Below are 14,187 nucleotides of genomic sequence, written 5' to 3' on the forward strand. Positions count from 1 at the left end.
AACAGCAAGGTCCTACAGTACAGCACAGGGAACTATATTCAATATCCTGTGATAAACCATAATGGAAAAGAATATGAAAAAGAACGTATACATGTATAACTGAGTCACTTTGCGCTCAGCAGTAATTAATACATTGTAATTCAACAATATTTCAATAAAAAATAAATTAAAAAAAAGATTCTATTTATATGCACTGTCAAATTCATATGCCAAATGATTTTTCAATTCCAGAAGGTTTACATAGCTTTTGCTTTTTTGAAAGGCTATGTAGCAAAACAAAAAAATATATACTTCTGATATATGATGTAAATTTTTTAAAGTAGGATACAAATGAATAGGTACATTATGATTACAGCACTGTAAAACCATGCATATAAAAAAGCGAGAATAAAAGACAAAAATAATAATGGTAGGATTATGGGTTTCTAGATTTTTTTTTTATTTCAGCAGCTTAAAAATTATATACTTTTTAACTGAATAGGAATGAAACAGTAGGCAATTTATATAATGTTTAGATTGCTGAGAAAACTAAAGTAGAGCATCTCATAGCTTTCACATAAGAATGCAATCACAATGACTTATTCTTCATCAATATCAAACTGAAAGTAAATTCTGAAAAACTGCTACATACCTGATGTGTGTTGAGTGAAGGAGTCTTTCTAGTGGTTCATGTTTAGCAGAACTATAGAGGAGTGATTTAGGATTAGTGATAAGAACCACAGGCCACTCGCCAAAGATCAAATCTGCAAAGCTAAAGAGGTCATGATCAAAAGCAAAGATCCGGTACCTAGACACCAGAGGACAATAAGGTAATTTAGTTACTTCATATTATAAGACGGCCTGAAGGATATATACAGAACAAATGTAAAACGATAAAACTGTACTTTCTGAGATCATGAATTTGAATGCAGAGTAAATAATATTGTTCCTCTTTCTTCCCTTGCTCTTATCACTTTATACATTTTGGCACATGTGACATGTGTCACAACTGGGATCTGACTGAAGCAATGAATTTTCACTGTGTCCTAGAACAATGCCTGGTACATAGCATGTACTCTTTAATTTTTAAATAAATGTTTGTTGAATTAAGTCATTTGATTTCTATACTTTAAGACTATTTTGAACCTAAAACATTCATCATAAGTCTAATAATATCTGACATTCTTCATCCCATCAACAATGCTACATAAAATATTAAAATAAACACACTTAGAAATCTTTAATTCTTCTTTTAAACTTTTATTTCTATAATTTCAAAGAAAACAGCAAAAGTTAAGTGGTTTTGATTTTCTAAATGCACAATGAAAGGTAAAACTATACACTAAAAAGTAACCAAAGTTTTGTATTTTCTAACTTTTAGAACTAAGGAGAGAAATGATTAGCTATGGCAGAAACAATAGTGCTCACCAAATACTCCACGTGCTCCCCTGCATTTCCCAGTCTCCCTGGTATTAGGTTGGGGCCATGTGACTAGTTCTGGCCAATGGGCTGTGAACAGAAGTGACACGTATCACACTTCTGGTCCAAAGTACTTAAGAATGGGTATGAGTTCTCTGTGATCTCTTGCCTGCCCTGGAATTGAGGTGTTGAAATAGTCACATTATAAGATGGAGGAAGTCTGAATCCCTGAGTTACCCCATGGAGGAGAATTTCCCTGACTTATACTGATTTACGTAAATGAAAAAATAAACATCTGTTGTGTTAAGCCACTGATATTTCTAGATTTATTTGCATCCACAACAAAGCCTAGTCTAACATTACTAATATACTAACTGTTTTTAAAAACTCTCCTAGGGAATTCCCTGGCAGTCCAATGGTTAGGACTCCATGCTCTCACTGCTGAGGGCCGGGGTTCTATCCCCAGTTGGGGAACTAGGATCCCACAAGACACAGCCAAAAAAAAAAAACCTCTTCTATTGTACTAATATAATTTAAACGTTTATAAGGGCAGGTAAAGGTTAGGTCCTTTCAGTAAAACAAACTCCAAATAAAACCCCAGGGTTGGAATACAGGAGAGCAGGTGGGAAGAGAAAGAAAGGAAATGGCTCCATAATTAACATCACTTAACTTGTAACTGTAGCATTTATAAGAAATAAAGAAGCTGATCAAGGGTTAGGAAGGCTACCTGGTAAAGGCAATTCCAGCCCAGCCCACAGCCTCACAGTCATGAACAGACAGGTCTTAGTTCAAAGTAATTACAGTTGCCAACTAATCACAGGCTTCAAGCATAGCTCTTATACAGTTTCTAGAAAAGCCAACTGAAATGAGTAAGTTCCTTCCAAGATATAAAGCTGCTTTTTAATGAATGGGAGTACAGTTGACCCTTGAACAATGAGGGCGTTGGGGCACCGACCCCCAAGCAGTAGAAAATCCGAGTATAATTTCCCAATCAGCCCTCTGTATCCTCTGTTCCACATCCACAGATTCAACTAACCACAGATTGTGTGGTACTGTAGTATTTTGTGAAAAACATCTGAGTATATGTTGACCTGGACAGTTCAAACTGTGTTGCTCAAAGATCAACTGTAGTTATTAGAAAGATAACATATTCAGCTCAACAAATATTCACTAAGTCCCTAATATCTTCATAGCACTGGGTTTGACTAAGTTAAAGAGCAATTGATAAAAAACAATGAGGTGATACTTATTTATATTTAAACTTGCACTTAAATAGTTATTCTCAAATATATATATTTCGTTCTTCTCAATAAATATATATTTAACTATATTGTATCCTTTTGATAAATAAGTTATGTTTTCTCTTCAGAAGACTTTAACCTTAGATCTACCATATGACCCAGCATTTCCACTCCTGGGTATATATCCAATTTGAAAAGATACATGCACCCCAATGTTCATAGCAGAATTATTTACAATTGTCAAGATATGGAAGCAACCTAAGTGTCCATCAACAGAAGAATGGATAAACAAGATGTGGTACATATACAATGAAATACTACTCAACCATAAAAAAAGAATGAAATTTTGCCAGTTGCAACAGTGATAGACTTGGAGGGTATCATGCTAAGTGAATAAGTCAGACAGAGAAAGACAAATGTTGTACGATACCACTTACATGTGGAATCTAAGAAATATAACAAACTAGGGAATATAACAAAAAAGAAACAGACTTACAGATATAGAGAACAAACTAGTGGTTACCAGTGGGGAGAGGGAAGAGAGGAGGGGCAAGATAGAGGTAGGGGTTAAGAGGTACAAACTATTACATATAAAATAAGCTACAGGGATATACTGTACAGCACAGGGAATATAGCCAATATTTTATAATATCTATAAATGGAGTATAACCTTGAAAAATTGTGAATCACTATACTGTACAACTGTAACTTATATAATATTGTATAACTATACTTCAATTAAAAAAGTGTTTAATAATAATAATTTTTAAAAGACTTTAACCTTAATAAAACCAACTATAATCTGTTTGAAGAACTTAAATCACTAACATGTTGTAGCAATAACTAGAAAGGCAGATATCAAATTCAGGGAAAAAGATGACATATTTCTAGCCCTAGTGTTTCTCAAAGTATGGTCCATTGAGCATCTGGTGGACTTTCTAAAAAAAAGCAGTTTCTTGTGTCCTAACCCAGACCAACACAGCCAAAATCTCTAGAGACAGGGCCTGGTAATTTTTATTTTTCATAAGCTCCTCCATAGATCTCGTGTATACTAGATTTTGAGAACTATTTCCTAGAGGATGCATTTGAAAAGCCAACATAACATAGTGATGGCAAACATAATTGCTGCAACAAGGTTTTTGCATAAGGATAAAGACCGCCAGATACATATATTCCTTCAAAAACAGAGATATCACATGTTTTTCCTTAACTGGGATCACTCACTCATGATAGTGATCAGAAAACTATCATTGCTTTAGCAAAACTTACACGTATAAGTTGTGTTCTGTGGGGTAGTTCCCTTACCTTCTGTTATCCTTCCAGTCTCCCACCTCAAGTTCCAAAGTGCCCTGGAAGTGACGAGTGTGCAAAACAGGCATCAGTCCACCAAGTGTGTGGAGGTGCCCACACAAATAAGCTGTAGCCGAACTAACCAACGAAAAATAAATGAAATAAGTGAACAAAGATAACTTGTGATGCCAAACTAATAAAAATATCTCTTCAGAAAAGCAAGATAGGTAGAACAACATAAAAGAATTAAAAGCAATTAATTTTGATTTTGGAAGCTTGCCTCACCTCATTATGGACCGAATTCCTGGTGATGGAGAAAGGATAGTGGATGTTGTGAAGTGTCCAAACCAAATACTGTGGTTGCTCCGACTACTTTCCTTGGCCAGTAATAAAAGATCCTCCATCTGTTTCTGAAATCAGAGAAAAACAGAAGGAGCTTTAATTAGGGCTCAGGCTGAAATCTAATGTCAAGAGGTTACACAACTCCCTTGAGGTTTTATAATAAGTATATTACATCTAAAGCTTAAACCCTACTAACCAGTGACCTGTATGGACCTCTGTAAGTTTCAAACTGTTTAAACATACAATTCATTTGATCCTAAAAATAACTCTGCACTAACTAGGACAGGGATTATTCCCATTTGATAAAGAAACAGAAATAAACAATCTTTAAATTACATAAATTTTTTTCTTTATTTATAAATTTCTTTGCAGCGATGAAGAAGAACCACTAATCTTTGCAGCCCTGTATACCACAGTGCAATTAATAAAGAGGATATTGAAACTAAACTTCTAAAACAAGATGAACATATGTCCACAGAAAGCCTTGTACCTGAATATTTACAACATTCTACTCATAACAGACAAAAACTAGAAACCACCAAAAAAATCGCAGTATATCCATACCCATACAATGGAATACTACTCAGCAATAAAAAGGATATACACAGTAATAGGGATGAATCTCAAAAACATACTAAGCCAAAGAGTCCAGACATAAGAGTACCTACTGTATGATTTCATTTATGTAAAATTCTAGAACAAACAGCACTAATCTACACTGACAGAAAACCCATCAGTGGTTCCCTGGGACCGCAGGTGAAGACTAACAACACAAGAGAGCTTTCCGGGGCGATGGAAATGTTCTGTCTTGATTGTGCTGACAGTTACACCAGTATATACGTTTGTCAAAGCTCTTCAAATACTCAAAGTGAGTGCATTTTATTGTCTGTAAACCACCCCTCATAAAGCTGATTTCTAAAATAACTTGTATATATAAATATATACCTTAATATCATCTCCAAAGTGCTTATAGCAATGAATTCCTGGGCCCTACTTTCAGAGTTCCTAATTTGTTAAGTCTCAGACAAAGCCTAGGAATCTGCATTTTACAAAACAGCTGCTTTTCATGCAGATTATCAAATCATACCTTAAAAAACACTATTCTAAGGGGTAGGCTTTAAAATAATAAGCTGATCAACTCTGTCTAAAGACACTCAGTAGACAGGAAACAAAATATACCTTCCTTAAATAAAATGCCTAATAAACCCAAAGCATTTAACAATATTCTGTTCAAGTTTCTTTGAACCCTCATATCACTTTAAATCTTTCAGCACTTAGCAAATTCTGCCTTTTATTATAGTTATTTCTGTATAGGTCTTAAGCCCCACCAGTACATTAAATATTCTAAGAGGCCAAGCACTTGATCTTATCACCCTTGTATTCTTATATATGGACACATATGTCTTGCATTTGGGCACGTGCTCAATAATGAGTTGACATTTGCTGTACCAAGAAATAGTTAGAGGTTCTCAGATGTGACTTTCCATACAGTTTTAATCCAGCAACAATTTTCACCGAGCTTAACGAAAAATACTTTAAAAGAAACTTATTTAGGACTTCCTTGGTGGCGCAGTGGTTAAGAATCTGCCTGCCAATGCAGGGGACACAGGTTCGATCCCTGATCTGGGAAGATGCCACATGCCGTGGAGCAACTAAGCCCGTGTGCCACAACTACTGAGCCTGTGCTCTAGAGCCCACGAGCCACAACTATAGAGCCCACGTGCCACAACTACTGAAGCCCGCACACCTAGAGCCCGTACCCTGCAACAAGAGAAGCCACTGCAATGAGAAGCCCGTGCACCGCAAGGAAGAGTAGCCCCCGCTCATCACAACTATAGAAAGCCCGCATGCAGCAATGAAGACCCAATGCAGACAAAAAATAAATGAAAAAAAAAAAAAAGAAAACTCATTTACTTCAATGGTTGCCCTTCTCTTACCAAAAAAATATAGACCATTAGTTAGAAATGGCAACTGTGGGGATTTAGGAATATACCATATAGTATACAAAGCTGTATGCCCTGCACCTTGCAAAGTGCATGCTGCACTTAGTACATATTTATTTTATTTTTCTAAAATATTTATTTGGCTGTGCTGGGTTAGTTGCGGCATGCAGGATCTTCATTTTAGTATTAGGGCTCTTTTAGTTGCAGTATGTGGGCTCTTAGTTGTGACATGCGGGATCTAGTTCCCTGACCAGGAATCAAACCCTGGTCTCCCGCATTGGGAGCAAGGAGTCTTAACCACTGGACCACCAAGGAAGTCCCAGTACATATTTAACAACTGTTTACTGAATTAATGTAAAATGTGAGGTACTGCTTTCCCAGATTTTGGAACAAGGACAGGGATAACAATAATAGGGTTCAAGTAGTCAATAATTTCTTCTAGCCATACCTGTAACCACAGCAGAATTTTCCTCAAGCATTTCTAGATAAGAACTTGTTTACCTAGTATAACTTTAAGTGAGCCGCATGTATCTGGGGAAAGATAAAATAGGTTAGCTGCAAAGGGAAGTGAGATTTTTTACTGTACCTGATCTAAAATTCCAAAGAAATTAAAAGGTCTCTTAGGCCCTGGATTTAGGGTGGCATCCAAAGAGATGAAAGAATAGTTGCCAAAGGGAGTACTGTGGACGTAATGGAAAGAGCCATCCCTACGTACAGCAGAATATTTCCTAAAAAATACAAGACAGGAAAGTTTTAGTGCAATCATAAAATGACAGAATGAGTTTAAATTCCTGCCCTAATATCACACTATATTTTGCCTCCCTTTGAAAAGGAAATTTCCATGATCTGACAGACAAATACACAAAACTAGATCCACAATGGATACATCGATTAAAAGAAATTTTAAAGATTTTCTCCCATTGTCTCCAAAGATTCAGGCAAACATACTCATCAGTAACCAAGCACAAGGTCACCACGCAAAGCAGAGAAGTAGGTGCTAATTTAGGTAGTCCACTAAACATTTTAAAAGAGATTAGTCAGAATCCAGGGAAATGGTATTCATCAATCATTAAAAATTTTAGTGAGGGCCTTCTAAGTACCTAGCAGAATTCTTGGTGTAGTGAGATACAACTGTTTACTTCTTGAAACAGGACTGCAGAGGCTTAAGTCACAATAAAGCCTTGCAAAGATGAAGTCATCAAGCCAGGAGAAAAATCTTAGGTCTGGGCCAGTAAATCTTTTATCGGTTCCTAAAAATATATTGAAAACATACACAGGGTCCACATCCAGTAATGAAAGTCCTCACCACCTTAAGTATCAACAGTATTCAAGTGTCCAGAAAGTTGGAGAGTAAAGATGGCTAACAGAGTACACAGCGTCGGCACTCATTAAGTATTTGTTGAATAAATGTGAAAGAAAGTATAGATTATATTTGGAGCATACCTTTATGATTCAAATGTCAGAACATTTAAGAAAATATCTAAGTGTCTTATATGATGTTTTACCTAAGAGCCCATATGAAAAAAATACAAATAAACTTCTGAAATTTAATGTGCTATCAGGGAGCTATTTTTAAGCAACAGCCAACAAATATATCATAAATAAATAAATTATCATAGATATTACAATTAATAGTCAATTAGCTCCTCTTGGTATATTTTGAATTTCTATTTCAGGGTTTTTTCCTCATTAAGATTTGTATTTATATTTTTCCTGCTTAGTTTGTTTTCAGAGTTATTCTTCAGGATCTTATAATCTTACATATGTTGTTTTCTTTCCTACATTTTTGACATACTAAAATCCAACTATCTAAAATAAAATCCAACTACTTGAAAGCAGAGGTTAAAATATACAGTAGTTTTTGAATTCTAGATTTTGGCATCTCTGAGTCATTGTAGAGATCAAGATTTAACCTTAAGATTTTTTTCCTTCCAGTTGATATTTCTGTAATGTCTATATCTCTAGCAAAATGTCACATATTAAATCCGGATAAAGTTTAGGTGGTTACAAACAAAAATATAAAGGTAAGAAACTTTAAAGTGACTAATAATTTTACCTTCCCAATAACTAATCAGTCCCTAAGTCCTATTGATTCTTTGAAAATGTCTGTTAAGCCCATTCCCACAGTCACCATCAAAGATACAAACAGTTAATAAGAAGTGAAAGATTTTCATCTCTGTCCTTTTCCTTCCTCACATTAACAAAAGAGGACAACCTCCTCTTCCAAGTTAAGGTGACTCTAGTTATATGTTAACCAGTGCTTTTTGACCTACCATCCTCAAATTCATGTCACCATCCCCATATCCGTGACCCTTTTTCAGACAGGTATATCTTATATTCATTTCAGGTCTTTTCCTTATGATGGTTAGACTGCTGCAGGATTCTTCTATTTGGTCTACACAACTCTAATCTCTCTCTTTTTCTTTTTATCCCTATCCCTATTTTGTTGTGTGTCTGCCCTTTATAAAATACTATTTTCATTGTTACTTATCTCCTTAGGAACCTATACTGGATTATAAACTATTACCCATCACATCTAAATTTTTGTGCTTGTCACTTGACACCTCCATAAATTGGCTCTACACTATCTACCCAGTGTCACACCAATCCTCAATATGAACCTTTATTCTGGTGATAGCAGTTTCCTTTCTGCCCCCCAAAAGCTCATTCCAGCTTTCTTAATGTATTTTTAAATTTTTTTAATTTATTTATTTGGCTGCATCAGGTCTTCACTGTGGCACGCAGGATCTTCGTTGCAGCATGTGGGATCTTTCAGTTGCAACATGCAGGATCTTTTTAGTTGTGGCATGCAACTAAAGCTCTGTTTATACTAATCCTTTCAAAATATACCCCTCAGAATTTCTTACTTCTCCAAGTGCTACCCGTCTTTTTTAAGGCTGGACACAATTTTCACTTCTTTTACAAAGTCTTCTCTAACCTGCAGCTAGCAGATAAGTTCTAGAGATCTAAAGCACAGTATAGTACTTACAGTCAACAATACTGTATTATAAACTTCAAAGTTGCTAACAGACCAGACCTTAATTGTTCTCACCACAAAAAAAGAAACAGTAACTGTGTCACTTGTGATAGGGTTATTAGCTAACCCTATGGTGACAGTCATATTGCAATATATAAATGTATCACATGAACACACTGTATACCTTAAACTTACACAATGTTATATGTCAATTATATCTCAATAAAAAATAAAGTCTGCTCTACGTCCACCCCATGCTAACCTCTGCCTTTTCTGATTTCTCATAGTGATAATTAAGTGTAATAAATAATCTAGGGCTTCCCTGGTGGCGCAGCGGTTGAGAGTCCGCCTGCCGATGCAGGGCATGCGGGTTCATGCCCCGGTCCGGGAAGATCCCACATGACGCGGAGCGGCTGGGCCCGTGAGCCATGGCCGCTGAGCCTGCGTGTCTGGAGCCTGTGCTCCGCAACGGAAGAGGCCACAACAGTGAGAGGCCCGCGTACCACAAAAAAAACAAAATAAAATAAAAATAAAAATAATAAATAAATAAATAAATAACCTAGCATTTCACAGCCATTCCTTCATGGGTTTTTTTTTCACGTTCTTTTCTAATTGTTTCCTGAACAATTTTTATCTCCCTTAGCTAGACTTACTTGAAGGTAGAGGCCATATTTTTTAATATTAGCTCTTGTATCTCTCACACTATCCAACTAATTATAGGCTCTTAAGACTTGCTACTTGACTGACTGTAAAACAAAGCTACTGAATACCCTGGAACAGAAAGAGAAATTACAGCCAAGAGAAGAATTCCAATACAGTAAAACTAGAGAATGGGCTTTCTAACTTAAAGATCCTTTCATATTCATTGCCTTTTTCATAAAATTTTTTTTAAATATTTGTACGACATACTGGACAAAGCAGCAAGGGGTGAACAACTGGGCTCTTCGGCCACGCCAGAGGCTAAGAGAATCAGTATCTCAGCATTATTAAAATCCACAGTACTCTGGTTGACAAGCTCTGATCTAAACGATTTATTCTGTGCATCAATGGCAAAAAAAAAAAAGTCTTATAGAATATTAAAAGTACCATTAGTCGACAAAAAGCATTAAAGTATATGAAATAAAAAGAATAAAAGGGGGCTTCCCTGGTGGCGCAGTGATTGAGAGTCCGCCTGCCGATGCAGAGGACACGGGTTCATGCCCCGGTCTGGGAAGATCCCACATGCCGCGGAACGGCTGGGCCCATAAGCCATGGCTGCTGAGCCTGCGCGTCCGGAGCCTGTGCTCCGCAACGGGAGAGGCCACAACAGTGAGAGGCCCGTGTACTGCAAAAAAAAAAAAAAAAAAAAAAAAAAGAATAAAAGGGAGTTCCATGGTGGCGCAGTGGTTAAGAATACGCCTGCCAATGCAGGGGACATGGGTTCGATCCCTGGTCCAGGAAGATCCCACATGCCGTGGAGCAACTAAGCCCGTGCACCACAGCTACTGAGCCTGCAGTCTAGAGCCCATGAGCCACAACTGCTGAGCCCGTGAGCCACAACTGCTGAGCCTGCATGCCACAACTACGGAAGCCCGTGTGTCTAGAGTCCATGCTCCACAACAAGAGAGGCCACTGCAATGAGAAGCCCACGCATCGCAATGATGAGTAGCCCCTGGTCACTGCAACTAGAGAGCCCTCATGCAGCAATGAAGACCCAATGCAGCCAAAAATAAATAAATATATTTTTTAAAAAGTATAAAAAGAAAGGTCCAAGCAAACAAACAAAAAATGAATCACCAAAATAATAATAATAAACTAAAAAGCTCCTTTTCTGAATTACCAGAGGTTCTTTTCTCTGTTAAAAAATGTTTTCACCCATTCAGTGAATTGATTGCACCCTCCCTGTAACGGACTCTACATTGTGGTCTGTCGTCTGTTCATTACAGTACCTGTAATAATTCTCAACACTCTCCAGACTTGGAATGTTGAATGCATCTAATTAAAAAGAAAAGAGCAAACATCATCTATATTAAAAAGAAAAATGCAAACATATTAATGACTAAAGAAAAATGACAATTCTTTCAATAACACTTTAGATGATAGATGCCAATTAATTAGATTGGCATTTAATTTTAATTTTTAAAACTTGATAATAGAATTCAGGTTATCTGGAAACTTATCTAAAGCACCTAGTATACTGAAGAACAATAAATATTTTGAATTATGTACTACTCAGAATAAATCAATTTGAAGTTATAAGACTGGACCACTGTTGCTGCTGTTTTAATTGTGTGATTCTGGAAGCCAGGAAGGACTGGATTCATGCCTGATATATGGATCCATGTCATGGGCTTCTAAACAGCAGATGACTTTGATAACAGGGCCAAAGCCCCTCTTTTTAAATCTTAAAAAAGATTCAGTAACAAAGAAGTTATATAATGGTAAGGGAAAAGGTTAAGGACATCATAGAATACTTATCTGGAAATATAATAATTTCATAGAGCTTGATTGCTTGGTTGCAACAGCTAAAATTGTTTATCAGCTTTGACTTCCAAGAATCCACAACATTTCTAATAACCTTAGAAAGTAAGCTGAAAGCTCAATTTAGGCCAAAAGAAATATTATTGTGTATATAATCCTCTTGCTAAGAGAACAATTCTGTTAGAGTTAAATCTTTTTTTTTTTGGCTACACTGCATGGCTTGTGGGATCTCAGTTTCTGAATCAGGGATTGAATCCAGGCCACGGCAGTGAAGTGCCGAATACTAACATTCAGACCACCAAAGAACTCCCTATTATAGTTAAATCTTAATAAAGATTTATATATATATATATATATATATACACATACACACACATATATATACCATAAGCATTTATGCCTATACAAGTCAAATTAAATGATTATGAACTCCAAAGGACTATCCAAATTATTTAATCACAAAACTCCATTTGATATTTGTTACTTTAAATATATCAGTAGTTTGGCTTGGAAAACTTTTTTAATATACACAGATTTGCTTTTATTGCAAAAGAATTTGACTTGTACCCTTAATTAAGATCAGGGAAAAAAGGGAATGTAAACATACCAGAGAAAGTTGTAACCCAGAATCCTATTTTTAATTTACAATTTCTAGCTGCTTTGTAAGAACTATAGTTGACCCTTGAACAACACAGGTTTGAACTATGTCAATCCACTTGTACGCAGATTTTTTTCAATGCATACATACTATAGTACTACATAGATCCTTGGCTGGTTGAATCCGCAGATGCATAGGGCCGACTGTAAAGTTATATCCGAATTTTTGACTGCTTGGGGGTCAGTGCCCCTAACCCCCACGTTCTTCAAGGGTCAACTGTTTTTATAAAGAGGGATTTTTCGATCTAACCAATAGCTGTGTATTTCACCAGATAGAATTTTAAGAGATAGCTTTTTAAAAAATATATAAATAGGTACTCATCAGCAATGAATAATCAAGTGAAGCAGACAAATGAAATACTAAGTAACCAATAAGAAAGTCAACCTTTATGAAACAAACAGATCTACCATCAGGACTCTAGGAAAACAGTTCAATTCCTTATTAACACAACAATCATAATCTAAAAAATGGGAAGGGGTTATCCATTTCTCTCTCCATGCATATTGGAATATATTTGTAATTTTAATTTTTAAATATATATACAGCAAAATTCAATCTTTGTGATGTACAGTTCTATGGATTTTGACAAACGCATAGTCATGTATCTACCACCACAATCAACATACAGAACAGTTCTATTACCCTGCAAAATTATCTCATGATGCCTCTTTTTAGTCAGCCTCTCCCTCCATCTTCAACCCTTTGCAACCACAGATTGTTCTCTGTCTATAGTTTTGCCTTTTCTTGAATGTCATATAAATGGAATTATACAGTAATGTAGACTTATGGGTTTGGCTTCTTTCACTTAGCAAAATTATATCTTTTTAAACATCCATCTGCATGGATTTTGCTATATGCTTTTCTTCCATGTAAAGAAGAAAGAAACCATACCAGTTTCCCCCTCAAGGTCTAACAGTGACATCTGAAGTTTTAAAATCACATATTATAGTTGAATTTCACAGTTGTGGCCTTTAGTATACCTAAGCTTATGTTACAATGTCCCATTTTGTAATTTTACAATTTAAATTGGAGAATCTAGGCTCCTGAAGGAAAAAGAATCTAGTCTTAATTATAACTGGGACTTGACTCTTACCATGATTTCCTTTGATATCGAGCCACTTCGTTTTTTCCATGACCCTTGTCTTCTTCAGAATACCCTGGTAAGTTTGCCATTCTGCCTCTTGCTGCCTAGATCCCAAATTTTCCTTTGTTTTGGCGTCTGTCAGGTCTCCTGTAGGTTTACATAAGAATTGAATAACAATGCAAAATAAAGCTGGGCTGGGGGTTCAATTTTTTTTTTAATGCACACTGAAGAACAAAGATATTTAAAGTACTCAACATGTATTAGCATAACCACTTATGAATCCATCTCTGTCCAAAGCAAGCCATCGAAAATAAGATTCTCAGCACGGGCTTTATTTGTTTCTTATAGGTTAGCAAGTGCCTATTTAACTTCCTGTTATATTAAAATAGGTTGTGAAAAATGTATCTTTAAAGGGAGCAGTACAAAATGCATCTTGAGACTCTGATGAAATGAAACTCTTTAATAAGAAATTCCAACACTTTGGGAAGGTGTAAATATCTATGGTAATCTTATTTTCCAAACCCCAAATCAGGATATGTGATCTGACCAAGTATTATTTTTACAGCAAGAAACAATCTGGAAGGTGTAGTTTGGAAAATGAAATACCAAAATTTCTGGGAAACTAGACAGACATTTGAAATTGAGATTGTCCATAAAATGAGGACTCCGTCATATCAGCAGAGGTGTTTCAGTAAGGTGGGTGAAAGATGAATCCCCCAAGAGCCAGGATAGATGCTCCTTTAGCTTCTTCTCCAACACAGTTGGGAGCAAAGGGTTTGGGGTTTGAACACTCC

The 14,187-nt window shown here is 36.1% G+C and overlaps 1 protein-coding gene across 7 annotated transcripts in view; it reads right to left on the bottom strand.

The window, feature by feature from the left end:
• TMEM62 (transmembrane protein 62) overlaps positions 1-14,187 on the bottom strand; it is a 78,259-nt gene that overhangs the window by 18,220 nt on the left and 45,852 nt on the right. For 4 of the 7 annotated variants that reach the window (XM_022587315.3, XM_022587316.3, XM_022587314.3 and 1 more), the window contains 5 exons: positions 13,403-13,540; positions 6,801-6,942; positions 4,215-4,339; positions 3,945-4,067; positions 632-787 (listed from right to left, as the gene is read on the bottom strand). In XM_022587315.3, coding sequence (XP_022443023.2) covers positions 632-787; positions 3,945-4,067; positions 4,215-4,339; positions 6,801-6,942; positions 13,403-13,482 — 626 coding nt within the window. In that variant the 5' untranslated portion in view covers positions 13,483-13,540. Of the gene's footprint in view, positions 1-631; positions 788-3,944; positions 4,068-4,214; positions 4,340-6,800; positions 6,943-11,119; positions 11,166-13,402; positions 13,541-14,187 lie in introns of all 7 variants that reach the window. The other 3 variants (XM_089907332.1, XM_022587312.3, XM_022587313.3) reach the window with 1 other exon arrangement.

Source organism: Delphinapterus leucas, chromosome 2 (genome assembly GCF_059928025.1).
Source record: "Delphinapterus leucas isolate spDelLeu-1000000601 "Yukka" chromosome 2, BTC_Dleu_Yukka2, whole genome shotgun sequence".
Taxonomy (NCBI): domain Eukaryota; kingdom Metazoa; phylum Chordata; class Mammalia; order Artiodactyla; family Monodontidae; genus Delphinapterus; species Delphinapterus leucas.